This window comes from Styela clava, chromosome 2, assembly GCF_964204865.1.
Source record: "Styela clava chromosome 2, kaStyClav1.hap1.2, whole genome shotgun sequence".
Lineage (NCBI taxonomy): Eukaryota > Metazoa > Chordata > Ascidiacea > Stolidobranchia > Styelidae > Styela > Styela clava.
The window spans coordinates 14,076,092-14,100,910 of NC_135251.1; the positions used below are offsets into that span (position 1 = coordinate 14,076,092).

At 35.0% G+C, this 24,819-nt stretch overlaps 2 protein-coding genes across 5 annotated transcripts; both read left to right on the forward strand.

Annotated features, from left to right (window-relative positions):
- The first annotated feature begins 2,122 nt into the window (after window positions 1-2,122).
- LOC144432382 (MAP3K12-binding inhibitory protein 1-like) lies at window positions 2,123-15,526 on the forward strand. 4 transcript variants are annotated; one of them, XM_078120404.1, is made up of 8 exons: window positions 2,123-2,275; window positions 3,139-3,228; window positions 8,736-8,831; window positions 8,994-9,080; window positions 11,487-11,578; window positions 11,664-11,734; window positions 12,647-12,817; window positions 13,272-15,526. In XM_078120404.1, exons 2-8 carry the CDS (start codon window positions 3,157-3,159, stop codon window positions 13,523-13,525), a joined length of 843 nt encoding a protein of 280 aa, XP_077976530.1. In that variant the 5' UTR covers window positions 2,123-2,275; window positions 3,139-3,156; the 3' UTR covers window positions 13,526-15,526. The 4 variants fall into 4 exon arrangements, with proteins under 4 accessions (XP_077976530.1, XP_077976525.1, XP_077976526.1 ...); XM_078120399.1 differs by lacking the exons at window positions 8,736-8,831; window positions 8,994-9,080; window positions 11,487-11,578; ... (1 more) ...; window positions 12,647-12,817; window positions 13,272-15,526 and adding exons at window positions 3,339-3,434; window positions 3,607-3,693; window positions 4,205-4,296; ... (1 more) ...; window positions 5,358-5,528; window positions 5,995-6,502 and having other exon boundaries at window positions 2,140-2,275; XM_078120400.1 differs by lacking the exons at window positions 2,123-2,275; window positions 8,736-8,831; window positions 8,994-9,080; ... (2 more) ...; window positions 12,647-12,817; window positions 13,272-15,526 and adding exons at window positions 2,281-2,420; window positions 3,339-3,434; window positions 3,607-3,693; ... (2 more) ...; window positions 5,358-5,528; window positions 5,995-6,502.
- Window positions 15,527-17,330: 1,804 nt separating this feature from the next.
- LOC120336573 (protein DD3-3-like) lies at window positions 17,331-24,708 on the forward strand. The gene is made up of 12 exons (XM_039404269.2): window positions 17,331-17,440; window positions 18,055-18,207; window positions 18,408-18,630; window positions 18,995-19,114; window positions 19,665-19,781; window positions 20,114-20,212; window positions 20,607-20,776; window positions 21,035-21,141; window positions 21,812-21,986; window positions 23,017-23,113; window positions 23,712-23,876; window positions 24,157-24,708. Exons 1-12 carry the CDS (start codon window positions 17,361-17,363, stop codon window positions 24,430-24,432), a joined length of 1,782 nt encoding a protein of 593 aa, XP_039260203.2. The 5' UTR covers window positions 17,331-17,360; the 3' UTR covers window positions 24,433-24,708.
- The last annotated feature ends 111 nt before the right edge of the window (window positions 24,709-24,819 follow it).

Below are 24,819 nucleotides of genomic sequence, written 5' to 3' on the forward strand. Positions count from 1 at the left end.
GGGTCATCTTGGTGCTAATCGAACTTTCAAGAGTATAAGGCGCAGATTTTATTGGCCTGGTTTCAAAAGGGACATTCTGAAATGGTGCAAATTTTGCAAGTCTTGTGCTTCAACAAAGATGCTTTACGGAAGAAGACAGGGAGATTTGAAACAACTTATATCTGGAGCTCCTATGGAAAGGATTGCCATTGATTTTCTTGGACCATTGCCTGTAACTGAAAATGGAAATGAACACATTTTGGTTTTGTCGGACTATTTCTCTAAATGGGTGGAATGTTTTGCTTTACCAAATCAGCGAGCTGACACCACTGCTGATGCATTGGTTACTCAATTCTTTTCGAGATTTGGGGTACCAAGAATTCTCCACTCAGATCAAGGAAGAGACTTTGAATCAAAATTATTTTCAGAAATGTGTCAATTGTACGGGATTCAAAAGACTCGAACAACTCCATATCATCCTCGTTCAGATGGACAAGTTGAACGTTTCAACAGGACCATACAGCAGATGTTGAAAGCTTTTGTAAATGAGAATCGAAATGATTGGGACGACCATCTCCCATATCTTTGTATGGCATATCGCTCCACCGTACATGATAGTACAGGATATTCACCGAACAAGTTAATGCTTGGACGAGAAATCGAGATGCCTGTTGATGTTATGTTTGGCAAACCAGAGTCATCAACTCATCCTTGTTACACTGAGTTTGTCGAATGGTTTTCCTGTGCAACTGAAAAAGCTTTTCTTCATGCTAGGCAACATCTAAATGCTGCTGCAACCAGACAAAAGCGAAATTTTGATCTGGGTGTTAAACCACTTACTTTCCAGAGAGATGAATTGGTGTGGTATTATTATCCACCTAAGCATCGCAAGCTGAGTATTCCTTGGATTGGACCTTATCGAATTGTGGACTGTTTACCTAATCACTTGTATAGGATTCAGAAGAATTCGGGAACACGTTCTCGAATTGTACACGTTGACAAGTTAAGACCTTACCTTCATGAAGATGAAGAAGATAATGACATTGACTTAACTGGATGTGAGATTTTACCTGATGTGGAACCTATTATGGAAAATGATGAGCAGATTGCTCATGATATTTTTGATGTATTACCTTTCTCTTCAAGGCCAGACACTGTACCAGAAGAAGTTACAGTTGATGCGAACTTTGATAATGGCCAACGTACTAGGCGAAGGCCTAGATATTTGGATGATTACATTTGATTTGACTGTGATAGTGCTTTTAACAATTGATTGTTTTGATTTTAGATATACATTTCATTTGAGTGTACAGTTCTTTGCAGTTTCTTCACATTTTTATGGTTTTTCAATTTTGAAGATGGAAAATTTCTTTGTAATTTCCCATCTGAAAAAGGGGGGAGTAATGAGACGACCACGTCTATAACTCTGTTTTATTTTGTATGTCAATATTTATTCTTAACACTTGAGTCATTAGTGAGCAGCTGTGTAACATTCTCTTTCTGCTGGTCTGTCAGACTGCCGGTAGTGTAGATATTTCCTCTGTGTATTAGGTTATTATTATAGTGTTTTAATGCCGTAATTTTATGTAATTCGTGTTGTAAAATGATATTAGTAGTACAGGTTTACTGTTTCTCTAGTTTGGTATAGCTCTGTTCACTAGTTAGCTTGTATTTACCACTTCCGTAACTAGTCTACTTTCGCAGTTTATTTCCTGTGTGATTTCTATGCGTATTTCCATGTATATTACGTGTTTGTCGATAAGATAGGATTTGTGTTGTATCTTTAGTGTCATACTAGTTATTCTTATGTATATCTAGGTATGTTTTACCCGGTTTTTAATATCCCATTATAAGTAAATAGTTCATGACTGTGACGTCATAGACCAATTCCGTATCTTTTTGTTTCGTATGTATCCTACGGTATTTGTACTGTGTTTTTCATGTTTTTATTTGTTTATTGTATTTCTGATTGGAGTATTTGGTTGTATTAAGTTCTTACAGGTGTATAATTAATCTAGTTAGTTAACTTAGTTACTCTGCTGTAATTGGAACCGCAAGAAGATTATTTTGTGATCGACCTCTATTGCAACTTCAGTGTCCAAGAAGCTGGCAGAAAGAACCTGAGTGGTGATATCAATTTTGGTACGCCACACGAGAAAGGAAAAAGGCAATCGAATTGTTTCTCAATAACAAGTACATAAGAAAAGGGGAATATTCTGTGTCAGGTTTTGACGTTTCAAATTATTGTGTGTTTACTTCACGTGACGTACAAAAGTATCACGTGCATCCAAACGAGGTGAGTAGCGGAAAATTACCCATTCGAAAAATTGGAGATTCTAAATATTTCACACGAATTTTTATAATATTTGTGTATTTCTTTATTGGAATTTAATCACACTTTCAAAAATACCGTATGTATGTGTGATGAAGGATTAAAGGAGGTACTTAATGAATGTTTGAATTTACATTTATTTATTATTGAATTTTGTTTCATTTTTATTTCTTAAAAAGTAAATTGCATGCAGTATTGCGGTGCTGACTGAAATGGAAACAAACTGTTGAGGCATAGACTGCATGTATATATTCAGATATTTGTAGACTATTAATCAAATTTATTGCCATGAAAATGAAGATGGAATTGTTAAGAATGGAAAGAGTATGATAACTGGCTTAGAAACCCGTTTCGGTTTAGAGTTCATAGTACAGCATGCAAACTTACTTTGGAGGTTTTTTGAAACATTTTCCAGTTATAGTTTTCTCTTAATTTGCACAGAAGATTAAAGTTTATATATTTTGTATTCTGATTATTAAATATTTCAGGCAAAGTCATGAAATATGATAGCTAGGACTGCTTCTTCTGTGTATTTTTATGTCTTTTCCACACTTTTGATGCATACAAATTCAGCCACTAATGACAGTAAAATGTTAGGAGCTGGTATATTTGTACAACTGAGCTGTTCTGTTCAAAATTTATGTAATTTATGCTTTACCTGAGATCTCAAACTTACAATGCCAGCCAGTTAGGACAGATGGCTCAGCCACCAGACTATCACACTCGCACTATATACTTATATAGGTATCTTCTGTTTGCCTAAATTGGGATAAATTTTCAAATAGTACATGATTGATGCTTACTATATTTTTTCTAATACTGTAAAGGTTACGAACATCTGTTGAATGGAAATGGAGTCAGACCAATGTGACATAATTGACAGGGCTTTGATGCACATCAACACATTTTTAACAGAGGTACTGAAAAAAGAGAGAGACCAAAAGATATCAAGAATGACTATTTTACTTTAAATGTTTACTAAATTGTTTGGATATATTTAACATGAAGTTTTATATTTTATCGACAGCACAAAATATCCAGAGTTGAATATGACAAAACAAACTGTAATGAAGATTCGAAGGTCGTTACAGAATCTTTATTACGATTGTCGGAATGTCTTTCAGTAAGTTCATATAAGCTACAGATTTGATTTCAGTGTTTTATAGGCAAGCTTGATTTTCAAATTTAAAAATTGAATATAACATAGCGCTTTAATCCAATATCAAGCGATTTTCAATTGCATATCTATATATATACCGGTATGTATTTTTAATGAGTTTACCTCTGTGCTGTAGACTTTAGCTGCTGAGCAAAAGAAAAAAGAAGAGGCACTTAGAAAAGTAGATTCTGCTGTTGTGCAAATTACTGCAAGTAACCAACAGGTAATATATAAACTTATAATTTGGCTGCTTGTTAGTAGTTTCGTCAGTTATTCGATAGTTACTACAAAGAAACATAGCCAGATTGGGATGAGAGTGTTAGGCATTAGGAATTACTTGTCATCGCGGCTATGATTTCTCTGCATGGGTTCAAATCCCATGGCAATAATTATGCGTAAAAGGATTGCTGGATTCTTCACCATCGTAGAGCGGTTCACATACCCACTGTTCAGTTGCAACTTCCTCCATCATCAAGTTCAAAAACCTGACTAATTAATTCCATACCTGTCATGGACGAGTAGCTGTGGTACGATTACTCTGTCTTATGGGCTTCCGTCCCCAAGGATAAATATGAAAATCGTATGGTTGAAGTGGATGCTTTTGCCTCCTTGTTACCCTTCTGAACTCATCGATTGCCTTTTTATGCATCTTACAAATTCACCCCACAAGCATAAACATAATATATTAATCAATTTTTTGTACAATATATTCAACATTCAAAAATGTTTTGCAGCTGAATGAAAGAATCCGTGCTTTCATGTCGCATGCACAAAATGTAGTCGATGAACAGAATGTAAAAGAATTTTGTGATGTCGGTTCTGCAAGGTATACAATGCACTTTCATTACTAATGATACAGTATTCTTTGTTATCATGTGTATAATTTAATAGGTCTTGCCATATATTTTTAGCACAAATGCAGGATGTGCAAGGACAAATGCATGCTACAAACCCAGAAGTTTTCATTCATCACACATGCAAGGTAATATTCACGCTATCTGTTATTGCAATCAATTTAGTAATCAAGGTCTAGATCAGGAATATTCCTGTTATCACACCCTTGGTTTTTTAGAATCCCATCTGTCAATTGGAATTTATCGAGTGCTCGTAGATTATTAAATGCCGTCTGCGATTGTGTTAACTTTATTAGATGTGGAGTTCTTCCACAATCTTATGCTGTAACCGCTACCAGCCAAATGAGTATGAGTAATGAGTTATATGCCATCTGCCATTGTATGAACTTTATTAGAGTGAGGTTTTCTCAGGATCTTGTGTTGAAAATTACTCCTACCAGCAAAATGCAACCTCAACATACTGACTGCTTTAACCCTAATGCTTTTATACGATGGATTAATAAGCCTCTGTGCAAGCAACCAGTGCCTGGTAAGAATCTACTATAGCTCGGAAGGACCGCAACCTTTTTGACTACCCAGTTTATTACACCGGTGAGGTGATGGGTACGGAATTTGAACCCGTGATATTAACCCGCAATGCCACCCACCATACATAGTTAAGTCTAACACCCACTATAACCTGCTTTAGCCTTTTAGGTGAGTGAACACGTACCACTTCTTCGTGGCAAAATCTTCCATATTATATACATTCTGTACATTTTAAACCTTGTTTAAGGTTTTGTTTGCTCTCTCAATTTCATAATCAGTTTTAATTTATTTGTTTTCATCAATCATTTTATTGTTATGCTGATTATGAAGTCGAAATAAATTTATTATTAGCATGAACCTATATCTAATGGCATTTCCATATCCAACAGTGTCAGGAAATGACAATAGCTAACAGCACCATTGATCATCCTTAAAATTTCTCCATATCAGTTTAGAATATACCTTCTAAGCATTATAGTTTTTATATCTGATTTGTTTTATTCAGTGAGTAAAGCAAAGAATACAGAAGGTCCACAACTTCGTATAACATCACAAGGCTTATGGAGAGAACCAACGACAAATAAACCAATCCCAAGAAAACCACAAACATTGAATATACCTCAACCTGTAGCAGAAAGATTAGAAAATTTAGAATCTCATTTACAGGTGGATTCTGGTGAGTCTAGTGGTTATATCTCACATATTTATTGAATGTTTAGCTACATTTGTGTATCAGTTTACAGGATTGAGAATATTTGCTGCAGTTTCTTATATTTAGTGCACTTTTTCATATATTCGATATGCCCTTCGATCTGCCCCGCTAGGCAAGTAGCTACCATAGTTTGGGAGGACCGGAATCCTACCTAATCTAGTACACCCTGGGTAAGGTGGTGGGTATGAAATTTTAACATTCGGTACCATCATAGTTGGGTCGAACGCTTCTACCACTAGGGTATGTGCCCCACGTTTTTCCTTGTAAAGTACACAGAAAGAAATCAGTTGCTGTTAAAGCTCACATGAGGAAATGCAGAATTAAAAATTGTTAAATGCACTGATACAATGCTCGATCCTTTAGGTAATTTAGCAAACCTTTTCTAGTCTTGATCTCTTGGTAATATTTTACAAATTTATCCTTATAATAGGCCAGTCATCTGATATATATGGAAGATTGAAGAACCTGGAAAATAGAGTTCTCGCAATTGAAGGTGCATCACCGGAATATTTTGTTGGTGCCAAGCAAGATTCTACGACAGTTTCTGAAAATATGTTGGCGAGACATGGAAAAACTGATCAAAGGGATTTCACATTGCAAGAAATTGATGATAGAATAAGAATGTTGAAACAAGAACTTTGTAATAAGAAAAGAAAACTGGACGAAGGACTGAGCTTGATATGAAAACTTAGCTTTGATGTAGCATTATTTGATTGGAAATTTAGATTTGCACGTTTATCACAAATTACAATGAACTTCAGAAAAATGGCAAGTAAGTCGTCCAACATTGCTGAAGCGTGGAAAATTGCAAGTATAACGTGCTCAGATGTTAGATCCATCGATTGTTTTCAGTGACTGAGTTGCCAAACCAGGAGCCCCCCCCGCCTCCCTATTGTAGTTTTTTTTTAATATTGCAATAAATTGTCTGTTTCTCTAGATTGTGATGTTGAAATGATTTTGAAAAAGGACACTTCAAGATTTTTAGAGTAACAAGGCATATTAAGCAGGGGTTCACAACCAGGTAGGAATTTTGCTGTTTTCGGGGAGGAAATACAACTTTGTATATGGTGTAGTTTTACTGGTATTATAGTAACGGATATTAATGCAACATCATAAATTTGGAAAAGCCATAATAAACGAGGGTCTTTTAAAGATTGAAGAAATAACGGAAACAATTCTAGGCGCTTCAGAAGTATGTGTACTGATATGGAGGTAACTAATTTTGTTCGCCTACTTCACATCAAATTGTGTAAAGTGACGGAAACTTATGGACAGGGAGTATATTCACTTGGCTAACACGAACAGTTCCCGAACTCGCAATAGAACTGAATAAGAAAATTCAGAAATAAATTATGGCCTAACCCGGAAAAGGTTGGAAACTTGTGACATCATAAGAATTAGAGAACCCTCTCCATTTTTCAAGAATATATTCTACTTAATACACGGTATTTCTAGTTCATCGTAAATGAGTTCTTAACACAGAATTATTCATACCTGTCTTTGTAGGATCTTAAAGACATCGATTATTTGGAAACCTGCTTCTATAACATGTATATATGCTTATATAACATGTATTGTTGTTGTCCTTTTATAACGCAGCAGTCCTAAACTGCTGTTATAATTGTTAGTAGGGGTGGATGTCGCACATCTGTGTCTTAGGCCAGTAAGGTCTTGAACATGTATTCCCGTCTGTGTTTTACTGTTTAATTATTATGGAGATACTGTTCTATTTTTGAGGCAAATAAACCTACTTACATAGATGGCCTGTCAGTGAATTCAATCAATCATTTTATTTCGGTTCTCTGACATAAATCAAAGCAACACAAAAAGTAAAGAGACAAACAAAAGAGATATCATATATAAGAACAAGGCCAAGGTTTACAATCAGAAATATATCGCAGTCATTTGACGCATGCCGATTAGTTTACAAACAGGAATATACAAGAAGAACTAGCGCAACAAACACGCCAACGAAAATTTGTCAGTATGGAACGATGACAGTTCATAACTGAAGCTGCTGTAGAACGCATAAACAAGTGCCTAAAACCCCATAAACGCGAAAAATCATTCCTACTACATCACTGCGCCATATCATCATATAGACTGGAGATCATGTGTTTATATTTTGATAACAACCAAGAATAATATAATATAATATATATTGAAGCGTAGTAATATATATTTACGATTGAAGCAAAGTGCTCATCTCGAATTGATATGTAATCTGTTTGTTTTTATAACAATTTGTTGAAACCTTGTCTGACCAAGTAAACTGCAAACATCAATTATCATTCCGAGTTTTGTTGAATGAAATAGAATTCACGTATTTTGATTCAAAATTGGTGCTAGTTTATTCTGGGTAACACTGCAATGAATGCAGTAGCTAGTTATGTTATTATAGCATTCAGTATGCCATTACTTCAATATCTCGAAGTTTATAAATGCAAATGTGTGTATTCCTCATCAACATTATGTGTTTTATTCTCGTTATGAATAGTCGGAATCCGCTATATCCGCCCTTTAAAAAATTCCAGTTATGATAAATAAAGAATAGATTATAGCGTTATTACAGCGATTATAGCATATATATATATATCGCTAATTTTCATCGCATAATGTTATTTTAAAGTGCTTAGGTATGAATTTGGATACTATTGAAAATCCCTTAATAAAGATCACACAATGCAATTACTTTCCATATTAATCAACCTGATCGTTAAAAAGACCAGCATAAATAACTGCCCCTCCATATCCACACATAACCATATACTGCACAAGAGGCGTTGCTTTAGTTTAGTATAACGAACATAAATTTATATATAATGTGTCCATAAAGTATAAAGTTGCAAAGAGGAATTTATCGGTATCATATATTTGGCCCCACGGATGTACTAAATAGAAATAAAAATACATTTACTGATTAAAAAACAACAAACCTGGTTAAGATATATTGAGAACTTCTTCGTGGTGATGCAGGGCTACCAAAAAACAGGACCAATTCTTAATTACTTATACAAAAATGAAGAAAATTTATCTGACAATTGAACACTTGAACTTTGTGCGTGTGAGTATGAGTGTTTCATACATAGATGACTAGTATTTTAAAACTTAATCCCAAAATTACACCTTTCCTGAGCATGAAGAACATGAAGTTTTATATTTTATCGACAGCACAAAATATCCAGAGTTGAATATGACAAAACAAACTGTAATGAAGATTCGAAGGCCGTTACAGAATCTCTATTACGATTGTCAAAATGTCTTTCAGTAAGTTCACATAAGCTACAGATTTGATTTCAGTGTTTTATAGGCAAGCTTAATTTTCATTTTATAAAATTCAATATAACCTAGCGCTTTAATCCAATATCAAGCGATTTTCAATTGCATATCTATGTATGTATTTTTTATGAATTTACCTCTGTGTTGTAGACTTTAGCTGCTGAGCAAAAGAAAAAAGAAGAGGCACTTAGAAAAGTAGATTCTGCTGTTGTGCAAATTACTGCAAGTAACCAACAGGTAATATATAAACTTATAATTTGGCTGCTGGTTAGTAGTTTCGTCAGTTATTCGATAGTTACTACAAAGAAACATAGCCAGATTGGGATGAGAGTGTTAAGCATTAGGAATCGCTTGTCATCACAGGCTTCACAGCTATGATTTCTCTGCATGGGTTCAAATCCCATGCAGAGGCGTAGCTTAGGGGGGGCAGTGGGGTACATATTCCCCCGGGCGCCAAGGTACAGGGGCGCCAAAATGGGGCTGGCAAAAATTTCACAACAAAGGTAAAAAACGGTCACAAGCAAGATCGCACCGGCGGCAGACATCTAATCTTAGTACATGGCAAACTGCACACTTGGTCAGACCACTTACGACTGCCGACGTCATCACGCACATAGCACGGTCAGATTTCCATCGTAATTACATGGCCGGAAAACAAAGCAAAATTTGATTTGGTAACGTTAGGTAACAAAATGCACCGGGTTAATTACGTGGTTCTGTATCGTTAAGTTCTTGCCTGCGCACTCGGATGTAAGTTGATATTAGTTCTGTGCTGGAGACAAATGGAAACGGAATTTGGTTGAATGATGTTAATACATGTTTTGAGTAATACGTGGATTGTATTTTGTTGTCAAAGTACCGTACTTTGCGGCAGAGTTACATAAAATATATTATACTGTGCTAAAAGAACTCAATGCCGTTTTCGACAATTCGTCGAGATTGCACAGATTTCGCAAATCTCTACCACACGGACATCAATGGCCACGAACTTTTCACCGAAATTGGAGATTGCAGAATGCTGCTCAGTAACAGAACTGTAGATCAACCAGAAACTCCTTCGGCTCTTCTTGGTTTTATTGTGTCTTTTGGAGACGACGTTTTATTCAATCTGCGAATTGCTCTACAAATTTTGTTAACAATATCAGTTTCAATTGCAAGCTGTGAACGGTCTTTCAGCAGATTGAAACTTATTTTATCCTATTCGCGTGCATCAACGGGACAGGATCGTCACCGTGATCTTGCATTTTTTAAGTGTTGAAAGAGAAACATTGGAAAAAAACAGATTTTGATGACGTCTTAACCAGTTTACGACAGTGAAATTGAAAAAATGAATTTATTTTAGACTATGTAGATCATCTTTGACAGTAACTGAGTGGGACATATGCTCTATTTTGTATAGCTTTGCTTCTTCTTTAAATAAAATGTTCCATTAAAATTTGAATTTACATATACATATATTTTTGAATAAATAATAAAATATATAAATACATATAAATTTGAATTCACATATCGTCACGCTAATAACCGAATTGCGTAAGTCATTTTGGGCGGTTTTGAATTTTTCATAAAATAGGTATTTATGTAATGCTGCGACTCAGATTTTATTTTAAGAATTCCGAAACCCATAAAAATAGAAATTTTGTATGATACGCAAATTTGTTCAATTGTTCCGTCATAATGAATTATCATTGTTAACGCAGGACTATTGTGACGTCACAAAGGCAAAATAACCTAGGCGAAGGATTTTCGAGTTTTTGCATCTCAGATTCTAGCTTAGCGCTAATAATTTTCAATTTATACTACTGTATAGGAAGGCGTGCACTTGTGATATTTACTGTCTGAGTCCAATTCACCTTGGTTGACTTTTATATAAGAGTACATTACTGTTTTATTCTTTATATTTAACTTTAGTCTTATTTCGGTGATGTGCAGAGCGTGTTATATTGATGAAATATATATTTTTAAACATAAAAAATAATGTAATTGAAACAGATTAGCTATTTTGGGGATTTTGGATTGTTTGGTTTTCAGGACTGGTACATATAGACAAGTTGCAAAATTGCGTATGTCCTCTAGCCATAGACACATTTTTGCCTAAATCACAGTGTGCCATTATGACGTCACATGACTGCGTCATACAAATTAACTTAAATCCGGCTACGATCAAAAAGTTGAACTATGGCAAATTAAAGACTCTCAATGGCATAGCAATATCATTAGGAAGTTTTTTTACGTTTTTCTCAAAACAGCTAAAAATGACTTACGCAATTCGGTTATTAGCGTGACGAAATATAATTTTTTTTACATATACAATTAAATGCAATAGAAAACATGATTAAACGTGGGGGTCGGGGCGCCAATTTTATATTTTGCCCCGGGCGCAAAATATGCTGGCTACGCCTCTGATCCCATGGCAATAATTATGCGTAAAAGGCTGTGGTACGATTACTCTGTCTTATGGGCTTCCGTCCCCAAGGATAAATATGAAAATCGTATGGTTGAAGTGGATGCTTTTGCCTCCTTGTTACCCTTCTGAACTCATCGATTGCCTTTTTATGCATCTTACAAATTCACCCCACGAGCATAAACATATATTAATCAATTTTTTGTACAATATATCCAACATTCAAAAATGTTTTGCAGCTGAATGAAAGAATCCGTGCTTTCATGTCACATGCACAAAATGTAGTCGATGAACAGAATGTAAAAGAATTTTGTGATGTTGGTTCTGCAAGGTATACAATGCACTTTCATTACTAATGATACAGTATTCTTTGTTATCATGTGTATAATTTAATAGGTCTTGCCATACATTTTTAGCACAAATGCAGGATGTGCAAGGACAAATGCATGCTACAAACCCAGAAGTTTTCATTCATCACACATGCAAGGTAATATTCACGCTATCTGTTATTGCAATCAATTTAGTAATCAAGGCCTAGATCAGGAATATTCCTGTTATCACACCCTTGGTTTTTTAGAATCCCATCTGTCAATTGGAATTTATCGAGTGCTCGTAGATTATTAAATGCCGTCTGCAATTGTGTTAACTTTATTAGATGTGGAGTTCTTCCACAATCTTATGCTGTAACCGCTACCAGCCAAATGAGTATGAGTAATGAGTTATATGCCATCTGCCATTGTATGAACTTTATTAGAGTGAGGTTTTCTCAGGATCTTGTGTTGAAAATTACTCCTACCAGCAAAATGCAACCTCAACATATTGACTGCTTTAACCCTCATGCTTTTATTTGATGGATTAATAAGCCTCTGTGCAAGCAACCAGTGCCTGGTAAGAATCTACTATAGCTCGGAAGGACAGCACCCTTTTTGACTACCCAGTTTATTACACCGGTGAGGTGATGGGTACGGAATTTGAACCCGTGATATTAACCCGCAATGCCACCCACCATACGTAGTTAAGTCTAACACCCACTATAACCTGCTTTAAGTCTTAGCCTTTTAGGTGAGTGAACACGTACCACTTCTTCGTGGCAAAATCTTCCATATTATATACATTCTGTACGTTTTAAACCTTGTTTAAGGTTTTGTTTGCTCTCTCAATTTCATAATCAGTTTTAATTTATTTGTTTTTATCAATCATTTTATTGTTATGCTGATTATGAAGTCGAAATAAATTTATTATTAGCATGTACCTATATCTAATGGCATTTCCATATCCAACAGTGTCAGGAAATGACAATAGCTAACAGCACCATTGATCATCCTTAAAATTTACCCATATCAGTTTAGAATATACCTTCTAAGCATTATAGTTTTTATATCTGCTTTGTTTTATTCAGTGAGTAAAGCAATGAATACAGAAGGTCCACAACTTCGTATAACATCACAAGGCTTATGGAGAGAACCAACGACAAATAAACCAATCCCAAGAAAAGCACAAACATTGAATATACCTCAACCTGTAGCAGAAAGATTAGAAAATTTAGAATCTCATTTACAGGTGGATTCTGGTGAGTCTAGTGGATATATCTCACAAATTTATTGAATGTTTAGCTACATTTGTGTATCAGTTTACAGGATTGAGAATATTTGCTGCAGTTTCTTATATTTAGTGCACTTTTTCATATATTCGATCTGCCCCGCTAGGCAAGTAGCTACCATAGTTTGGGAAGACCGGAATCCTACCTAATCTAGTACACCCTGGGTAAGGTGCTGGGTATGAAATTTTAAGATTCGGTACCATCATAGTTGGGTCGAACGCTTCTACCACTAGGGTATGTGCCCCACGTTTTTCCTTGTAAAGTACACAGAAAGTAATCAGTTGCTGTTAAAGCTCACATGAGGAAATGCAGAATTAAAAATTGTTAAATGCACTGATGCAACGCTCGATCCTTTAGGTAATTTAGCAAACCTTTTCTAGTCTTGATCTCTTGGTAATATTTTACAAATTTAACCTTATAATAGGCCAGTCATCTGATATATATGGGAGATTGAAAAACCTGGAAAATAGAGTTCTCGCAATTGAAGGTGCATCACCGGAATATTTTGTTGGCGCCAAGCAAGATTCTACGACAGTTTCTGAAAATATGTTGGCGAGACATGGAAAAACTGATCAAAGGGATTTCACATTGCAAGAAATTGATGATAGAATAAGAATGTTGAAACAAGAACTTTGTAATAAGAAAAGAAAACTGGACGAAGGACTGAGCTTGATATGAAAACTTAGCTTTGATGTAGCATTATTTGATTGGAAATTTAGATTTGCACATAAAGCACAGATTATAATGAACTTCCGAGTAATGTCTTCCAACATTGCTTCCAAGCGTGGAAAATTGCAAGTGTAATGTGCTCAGGTGTTAGATTGATCGAATGTTTTCAGTGACTGAGTTGCCAAACCCTGAGCCCCCCGCCTCCCTATTGTAGTTTTTTTTTTATATTGCAATAAATTGTCTGTTGCTCTAGATTGTGATGTTGAAATAAATTTGAAAAAGGACACTTCAAGAGTTTTTAAGAGTAACAAGGCATATTAAGCAGGCATTCACAACCAGGTAGGAATTTTGCTGTTTTCGGGGAGGAAATACAAATTTGTATATGGTGTAGTTTTACTGGTATTATAGTAACGGATATTAATGCAACATCATAAATTTGGAAAAGCCATAATAAACGAGGGTCTTTTAAAGATTGAAGAAATAACGGAAACAATTCTAGGCGCTTCAGAAGTATGTGTACTGATATGGAGGTAACTAATTTTGTTCGCCTACTTCACATCAAATCGTGTAAAGTGACGGAAGCTTATGGGCAGGGAGTATATTCACCTGGCTAACACGAACAGTTCCCGAACTCGCAATAGAACTGAATAAGAAAATTCAGAAATAAATTATGGCCTAACCCGGAAAAGGTTGGAAACTTGTGACATCATAAGAATTGGAGAACCCTCTCCATTTTCCAAGAATATATTCTACTCAATACACGGTATTTCTAGTTCATCGTAAATAATTTCTTAACACAGAATTATTCATACCTGCCTTTGTAGTATCTTAAAGACATCGATTATTTGGAAACCTGCTTCTATAACATGTATATATGCTTATATAACATGTATGTCTGTTGTCCTTTTATAACGCAGCAGTCCTAAACTGCTGTTATAATTGTTAGTAGGGGTGCATGTCTCACATCTGTGTCTTAGGCCAGTGAGGTCTTGAACATGTATTCCCGTCTGTGTTTTACTGTTTAATTATTATGCAGATACTGTTATATTTTTGAGGGAAATAAACCTACTTACATAGATGGCCTGTCAGTGAATTCAATCAATCATTTTATTTCGGTTCTCTGACATAAATCAAAGCAACACAAAAAGTAAAGAGACAAACAAAAAAGATATCATATATAAGAACAAGGCCAAGGTTTACAATCAGAAATATATCGCAGTCATTTGACGCATGCCGATTAGTTTACAAACAGGAATATACAAGAAGCACTAGCGCAACAAACACGCCAACGAAAATTTATCAGTATGGAACGATGACAGTTCATAACTGAAGCTGCTGTAGAACGCATAAACAAGTGTCTAAAACCCCATAAACGCGAAAAATCATTCATACTACATCACTGGCCATATCATCATATAAACTGGAGATCATGTGTTTATATTTTGATAACAACCACGAATAATATATTATATATTGAAGCGTAGTAGTATATATTTACGATTGAAGCAAAGTGCTTATCTCGAATTGATATGTAATCTGTTTGTTTTTATAACAATTTGTTGAAACCTTGACTGACCAAGTAAACTGCAAACATCAATTATCATTCGGAGTTTTGTTGAATGAAATAGAATTCACGTATTTTGATTCAAAATTGGTGCTAGTTTATTCTGGGTAACACTGCAATGAATGCAGTAGCTAGTTATGTTATTATAGCATTCAATATGCCATTATTTCAATATCTCGAAGTTTATAAATGCAAATATGTGTATTCCTCATCAACATTATGTGTTTTATTCTCGTTATGAATAGTCGGAATCCGCTATATCCGCCCTTTAAAAAATTCCAGTTATATATAATAAATAAAGAATAGATTATAGCGTTATTACAGCGATTATAGCATATATATATATATATCTCTAATTTTCATCGCATAATGTTATTTTAAAGTGCTTAGGTATGAGTTTGGATACTATTGAAAATCCCTTAATTAATAAAGATCACACAATGCAATTACTTTCCATATTAATCAACCTGATCGTTAAAAAGACCAGCGTAAATAACTGCCCCTCCATATCCACACATAACCATATACTGCACAAGAGGCGTTGCTTTAGTTTAGTATAACAAACATAAATATAATGTGTCCATGAGGTATTAAAAAAAATTTAAATTCCAAAGAGGAATTTATCGGCACCATATATTTGGCCCCACGGATGTACTAAATAGAAATGAAAATACATTTACTGATTAAAAACAGCAAACCTGGTTAGGATATATTGAGAACTGACTTCATTACAAAATTGAAATTGTAAAGGGACTTTATGGACACTCTGATGGTACACTACATCACTACCACATACTATCATAGAATGCAGTTGCTGTATTTGTATTCTGTTAGCAACCACGAATAATATGCTATATTTGAGCAAAGTACTTTTCTTGGATATTAAAATTGAAAATTAATCTGATCATTTTATAGCAGTTTGTTAATTTGAAAAAATTGACCAACCAAGAAAACCGAAGAAAGTCAAATATCATTCCGAGTTTTGTTAATACAAGTAAAATTCACGTATTTTAATTTAAAATGCGTACAAACTCGCTAGTTAATTCTATGTAACACTGCATTGAATACAGCATCTCAATTTTGTATAAAGTTATGTAATTACATCGTTCAGTATGTCATTAGATTGTAAATGCGAATGTTTGTATTCCTCATCTTAATTATTCTCGTTATGAATAGTCGGAATTGACTACATCCGCCCTATTAAAATTTCAGTTGTATTGAAATATTGATTATTAAGTTATATATAAATATATTCCATCGCATAGTGTTATTTTAACGGGCTTATATAATTATGGACATTACTCATCCCGCCGATATCTTACAAAATTTCCGTCTTTTGTATTTTCATATCTGCAAATATATAATGTGGATAATTAGTGCTATTGCGACTCTGTTATTATTAAATCATATTTGTCATAATATTGAATACATTTGTTTAAAAATAAATTGGACTCCGTTACGTAATATATCGCTATTTGCAACTTATACGCCTTGTCACCAAGGAATAATTTGCAGTCAGGGATGTCGTTCTTAGGCGACATACGAACCAAGCGTTTTAGTCGTGAGTATAGGGACCTTTGTACAATCTCGAGTCAGATTCGAATTTTAAGTGTAAAAATGAATAAATTGTTACGAACATGTACAGTCTCGAGTCATACTGGAATTTTAAGTGTAAAAATAAATAAATTGTTACGAACGTAATCCAGTTTCACCGATTTTGTGCGATACTACTCACTCTGCCAAGATGCTATTTGAACGACATTGTAGTATATTCGTTTTGATCGACATTGGAGCTTGGAGATAAATACTTTTAAATAATAAAAATAGGACTTTTATTTTATATAAGGATTTGCAAAAAGTATTCCCGTTAGAATTATAAATTAGAGATAGTGGAGTCCAAGAGAAGGAGTCTTGAAATGGCCTATGTTCTCGTAGATCTTGTTGTTTACTTTGATGCACTTGAAAACACGTTGAATCGCGTGTGCATTTATTCATTAAAATTTAATATGGAATTGCGAACGATTTGATGTTACCTTGGTTAGACTGCGAATCATGCTGGTATACCCATCCCCATCTTTTTTCAACATTCAAGATAATTATTTGAATATGTGATTATTCGATTCTCTTCTCCGGTCTCTCAAATTTTTCACTGAATTCCATGGTACTATAGTCACGGCCACTTTATTACACACAAAACAAATAACTACATAATTTCTATACTTAATAATTATCTGTATATATATTATTAAAGGTCCATTTAATACAGAGAAAGATTACGCAATGAAATTACTTGCCGTATTATTCAATCTGATCGTTGGAATAACCATCGTAAGATGTGATATCAATATGGGAAATCCAAGGTATGCATGTCAATTATAATAGAAGGTCTCTGTTTCATTTTAATTATCCAAAACCTGTGGAATAGTTCAATTTTTTTTATAAATATTATGAACGGATATTTTTAAATTAAACATTTGTGCTCTGCTTGATAACTTACGATTCCTTCTGGTAAGATCTCCTGCTTGGCGTTACGGGTAACATATTTTAATTTTAATGAAATATCCAACTAACACCAAGACAGCTATTTTAAGCTACATGACGATTTTACAATTTATCAGCACGCCGAATCAATTCCAAGTTAATAGATAAATCATCTGTGCATGTATTTTTGGTAATATTTTGCTGTGTATTATTTCTTAATTTTACGCTATTGGCACCCTTTCCGTTTGTATTTACTTTTATCGTACTAAACAATATTTTGTAAACATTGTTTCGACAACCTGTGGCCTATTAGGTCCTAAGAGGCAACATTTGTTCAATTTCACCACTCCAAACGCAATTCGATTACCTACCTGATGCTCCCGTCAGCAAGGCAGAAAAGAAAACAGTTCATCCTTATACAATACCGCCGTGAAGTAATGACCTAAAAATAATTTTACGTCACGAGATCCCAGTATGATATGTTCTGTTATAGAGGCAGCAACAATCGTTGTGACGAAGCTTCTCGTGGACGTAGGAACGCCAATAGATTGTTTGACTCTCAGAATAACGACAGAGGAGGACACAATGTTGGCAGTTTTCCTGGGAAAATGTATTACTACGCTGGATCAAAACTCGAAATCCAATGGTTAGTATGTTGAATTTCATTATAAACTATTTTGCTAATTGTATTTATATATATTATTTAACATTTCTTCACAAGTCTCAAAAAAACGATGAACACAAGCAACGATTTTTAACCATTACGTCGGTTAGAGTTCGAAAATTTCTCACTTAATAATTCATTTCATTTTGTTACGTTACACTTCTCATACAATGTGATTTCAGGGCAAATCAGCACTCGTGTAATGATGAAAACAATAATTGTAATGTAGTCATCCAGTACATGTGCGATGAAAACTTGAGAGACGGTACGAACACAGACGAGGCACCAACGGAATGTGATGGAGACTGTGATACCAATCCAGAATATGGCCATCACGAGTCTTTAACTTATTACGAGCAATGTGCAAGCCGCGAAAGAAATAAGGGTCTTTTCGTCGCCAACAGAGTAAGTCATTGTATATATCATACCATATTTTTTTCAAGCAAAACTGTTCCAAGGAAGTTAGTTGGTCCTAATCATTAGCAGAGGAGTATCTATATGCAAAATTGCGTATATGGAAAGTTTTAATAAGTATTCGATTCGATTCCCAATCCAAAATCATCCGGTATCGAAAATGCCAGCCCTATTATCAAATAAATGTCTCCTATGAAAAATGAAATGTTTCACTTCAGCACTGCAAACAATATTCTGTCTGTGCAACGCAGGCGTTTGGAGTAAAGGCGTTGAAATAGAATTATTTCATAATAATTTAGAATTTTTGACGTAGTTATTCTACTAAGCTCCACTATTACATTCTTTTATTACACAGGCAGGTAGAATGGGTGATTCTGCTCAATCTACACGACAAAACAACAACGGTAATAGACACGGATTTGAATGCCCAGAGGAAAGAGATTATTATCCCTATTTTGGACCAACACCATGGAAAGTAAGTTAGGAGTAAGAACAGTCGCCATTTAAAGCCTCCCTGTTGAAATACTATCTTATCGGGTGCCATAAAGACAGTGAGCAGCTACACAAGACATGTACTGCCAATCAACGTTTTATGCAAATACTATGTCGTTTGTAATGCTTCGATGTTATGTTTACAGTATAATTTTATTCTTTCTGAACCATCCAATCAGTGGGGTTCTTTGGTCGCGCCCTTTTCAAGAAAGATATGATATGTGCACATACCCACTACTTAATTTGTGCCCGATTGTTGTTCTTGCCTGCGAACTCTATTAATATCTATTACAATGTGTACATTAGTTACTTTGTTACGGTACAATGAAGAGTTGAAACGATATATATATTCCACTAACCCTGATTTTGCTCAATTTGCCCAATTAGGAGGTATAAAGATGCAATATGTCTTCTGATTCAAATAAGGTTGCGAGTGAAAGGGGCAGAAACCGGCAACGAATCAAGAAAAAAATACGTGATAACAAATGATTAACTAGTTTCGTACAAGTTGCTCAGTTAATTTTATTCAACAGGACATCGCCATTCTCACGTCCGATACCTCAAAGTGTGCTCTTTACCATGCCGAAAGTCAAAACGAAAAGTCGAAATGGGCTTGTAGTCTTCCTGACGAATACTGGGAGAGTGTTAAAGTTAGTACATGGTGACAAGTGAAAATTAGGATTAAAAGCTTAACTGTATGAGTTTGATAGTTGTTTAAAAAAGTTTCATTAAATAAGAAGCCAGAGAAAAAGTCGGTTTTAAGTCGACTAAAATATAATCAATATAGACTACAAATGACATATGATTATTTGTTATAATTTAGAGCAAATTGCGGTTCTAGCTGGAAATATCGATAATTTGCTGGGTTTGACACACAAATCGGCAATTTATTTTAATCGAACCGGTTCGGTATCAACGCTCTAAAGATAACATTTTGGCATATATATATTAGCATTAATGTAAATTCCATATTTAATTGCAGGGCCAATTGTTAGAAGATGACGAAGCGCCAGAAATTACTTTGTATAACGACCAAGCTTCTTGCGAGCAGGTTCAAGTAACTTTAGAAGATGGAACTGTTGTAAGTACAAAATTTGTAATTTTTTCATTCATATATATTCTATATTTATTTTTCGGTGCTCCCGAAGTATGCGAACCAAGATGGCGGACATCGGAACGTAACATGGGTAACAGGTTAGAGTTAGGCGATAATTTTTTTCCAATTTTCCTTATTTTAGTCCTATTATCAGTTTGAAGACTAGCCAAGAGCCTCCCGTAGTATTTATACCTAAAATTATGGCCTAACCCAAACCTAGCACACATATTACATTCCGATGTCCGCCATCTTGGTTCGCATACTTCGGGAGCCCCTATTTTTCTATTTGTAATTTCCTCGTTGTCGTTTCCTTCTACAATTCTCATTTTGTTGTATAGTAGCCACTTTGAACAATTGAGAATGAAAAATTTTTCTGTAGTATAACGCAGAATGGCGAGAGTTCCCATCTCACGGCATTGCCGCACCAGAATGTCTTGAAGCGCCATGGTCTATAGATAATCATCAAGGCAACACATATGGAGGAGAACTATTATCGTATATCTGGACAATCCCTGATATCAACGAGGAACATTGCACTATAAGAATGAGGTTTGATTTCAATATATTAACAAGCGAAAATACTGCGATTTTAATGCTTCGCGCATTCCACGGAACGAAAAAGGACCCATCCTCTCTGAAACACTTCGTATGGCTTAACCCTAACCTGCTACACATGCTACGTTCCGGTGTCCGCCATCTTCACATACTACATGAGTACCCAAGAAATATCCCTATTCGTTATCAAGAATTACCATCAGTTGTATAATTATGTAAATAAATGTCTTTCTATTCAATACAATTTTTCAGATATAATATTTCAACAAATGATTTCAAATACTGGGACACAGACCATACAAAGAATTTAGACAGAGCAAATGGCAATTTGGGACCGGAAGAAATCTACAATTACTTGAGTATGTTTTGTTGTAAAAAATATATTAGAGTTGACTTTTTACGTCAGGGGTCGGCAACCTTTTGTCACTCGCGGGCCGAAAATAAATGTTGCAAGTCAGTGACGGGCCGCACATATTTTTAGAAAGTTAAAAACCGAACGGATGGCCGATGAATCACATTTATTTCCAACAGGTCAAAAGTTAAATTTTAAGCAGAGCGCGAAGACTGACCATTTGATATTTTTTGCTCCATTAAATTTACACTTAGCGTCAACTTTTGTTCATTTTGTTGCCATTTGTCTAATTATAATTAAATTATAGGCTCATTAAACAAGTTATTGTGAATTATATAGCCTACTTGTTAGGTTATAATATAATTTAGTCGACACGTGTCTCACAATAAATTCTGTTACGTGAAGAATATAATCGTCAAAAAAGCTGTTTTCTTACTATACTTCAGCGAAGCGTCGCGGGCCGGATCCGCCCCGGGCCGTAGGTTGCCGATCCCCGGTTTACGTCTTCGAACTATAAAGTGAGATTCGCCTCATTGTAGTTGTGGACGATTTAATAATCAGGCTGTTTATTTAAAAGTTCGTGATATGCTGCTCCCACCAAAGTATTCTTGACTCGTGGATAAACGAAAGTGCGTTCCAGATAGAGATATCAGATTTTAGTAGTATTTGTATTGCAGCTTTCAATGGCGAAACATCCCCAAGAAGTAACAAAAAGCTTGAAGCTACTAGGCGACATTATTTCCTTCGAGATAATCCAAATGTAGACGTTTTCGATTTGCGCACACGACCGAACAAGTTCAAACTTCGTGTTGCTTTGAACACTGCACAATACGGAAGAACCTTCCAAGACAGGTATACATTATTTATTTAATCAATTATATTCATTCAAAACAGGGGAAGAAACAGAATCACATAATTCAAAATATTAAATCCAAGTTTGAGTAGAACTTACAGTGAACAATTAAATTTCATCAACGACTTAATTAAGTTTGGTTTGTATAAGTGTGGGCAATGTCTTACCGAGTGGCTAATTCATTCCTACATATCCCTATGCATCCCACGAATACTGTTCAAAAACAGTAAATAATTTCCCATGAGTATGGGAATGTTTTATTGAATGCTTACTGGGAGTGTTTACTGCACAACATTTGAAGAATGTTGATAATAGTTAGGGCTGGGCATTTCGAATCGAATAGTAAATTATTCGAATCGGTTCAGAGCAAAATTTCAAATTGCCGCCATCTTGTTTTTTTTCTTTCTGCCAATGGTCAAGGTAAATTTCTCAATTGTTTTTATTGAAGCAATGTTTTTCCAACGCAATTCTGACATATATATATATATATATATGACTCTTTTCTGCAGTGAGTTATTGATAAAAACGTGTTTATTATTGTGTGCGAACGCTCAGCAATCTGCCTGAGTGATGTATCCTATGTTTTCAGTGATTTATGTGTCTGGAGAACCTAATACAATAAGACGGTTGCATACAATTTTATATCTCCCAAGTATTCGAGATTCGATTCGATTAGTAAAAAAATATCCGATTCGATTCTGAAAGTATCAGGTATTCGAAAATGTCCAGCTCTGATAATAGTATGTAAAGCTTGCCTTGTTGTTGTCTTGTGAAAGGTTTGCTGCCATTGCTAGATGAATTAAGATATTTCTCTGGGTAGATAAAAGTTTATAAATAAGTCACGTACAGGTTTATGGTAAATAAAGGAAACGGTTAAATCGATTTAAAGATTTCTTGCAAGCGCTTCGTACTAAGTTTCTGATCAATGTTCAAGTTACTTTGATAACTGTATTTGACATTTTAATGTGGAATTCGGTATTGCAATTTTGTAATATTGACAATGAACAAATTTTGTGTATTGTAATACAGGTCACATTCTTTCGCCATCAAGCAAAGGCCAGCTTCGTTGACTAATGCCAATATATACAATCTTAATGTGCGAGGAAAGAGAGGAAATCTTGCACAGGTAACAAAGTCTTACATTTGTTCTATTTTCAGCTTGAATTACCTCTAGACAAGTTTCTAAGAGCAAGTTTTTAATGATTGTCTCCATTTAGGCAAGGTTTGGCATATGGAAAACCGGCACGCCAGTTTGGGATCACGGGCTTATATTGACAATAAATAGGTATTTTCAGGCATGAAATAGCAAGTTCTCTGGTAAATCAGTGTTATTTCATCTATCTATTTTTACCATTTGCCACATAACTCCTCTTCAATGACTTGATCCTTTTGTTAATTCTTGTTCGTCATTTTTGCTTGACAATAATATCCAACAAATAAACAAGCAGTGACAGTCAAGGTTTTAAGATCTTTTTGAAAAAATTGTGAATTTTTGAGTATCCAAATTACTATCATTGACAGTGAGTCAGTACAGTATGAATTTAGCGAAACATCTAAATAACAGCGGTTACAGGTGATTATATTAAAGAACTAAAAGACCAACGAATGAACAGCGAATCTACGTTCAAGTGGATTACTTGAACCAAAATAGCTGTTACAAAATTAGGGAGTTTTGAAGATGTGAATCTTAGACGATGATCACTGCATTTTTGTCTCGTTAACAGGTTTACCCGGGATTCGAATATGACTTTGTGCCTAACATATTGAATGTAGATGTAGGAGATCATGTGCACATTCAATGGACTGGATCAGATAATAACCCAGGAAACAATGCTGGGCAAGGTGCGAGAAGAACAGACAGACACAATTTAGTGCAACTTGGACTGAGGGTATGCTAATTTTATTTAACGTCATATATAGTTCAAAACCGAAATGTGATCCTTTTGCTGTTGTTACTTAATAATGACTTGTTACTAAAAACAACTGCGTACTGAAATCTAGGTATGTGCGAAGTATTATCGTCGTTTTAATGGAGGGCCTGCATAAACATTTTGAGTCTATTGGAACAGAAAGTTTCTGTGAACTCGGATTCATGTACCTAGTGATACTTATGACAGCATAGTCATAAGTCGCCAATTCGTTAACCACTGCGCAATTCTCTTTTTGCAGCCGTATGCCGAAGGCGACACTGGCACAAAACTGACGCTTGGTGTAAATTACCCGAGAGATATCGGCGACAATTTCCTATGGGGAGAGACAGAAAACAGGATGAAGGAACTCGCCTTTGGAGGATACTGCAAACCTGGCGAAACACTGAACGACGCTGATGCCTATTTCGACTTCGGAGCAGCCAAAATGTCAGAGGCTGGAGTGTATCACTACTTCTGCACTCGCAACAATAATTTCTCCAATCGTAGCCAAAAAGGAACCATCGTGGTCAATTAGTTAATACATTTATTGACAGGGAATTATGAAGATAGCTAGATTTTGAAGTTGTATATTATTTTTTTCCCTCTAATCCTACTACAATTACTGAAATAAATCCTCAAGCAATTTCAGGAAACGGCCAACAAATTAAAATGCAGATATAATGTAATAGATTTCGCATTGGAATGTTCGATGAAAATCCAGCTTTATGTTTTTGATGTGTATTATGCGTCTTGTGTATATTTTAGTCCAGATAATCATGTTATTTATACGTTAATTGGGAATGTCAATGGATGCCCAGGTTTTTCTTTTAAAATTGGCGTGGTGTGATTAAAATAGAAATAGTATTTCAACATAAATAAATTTGCTTTGATTTGTAAGGAACATCACCATGAGAATAGGTAC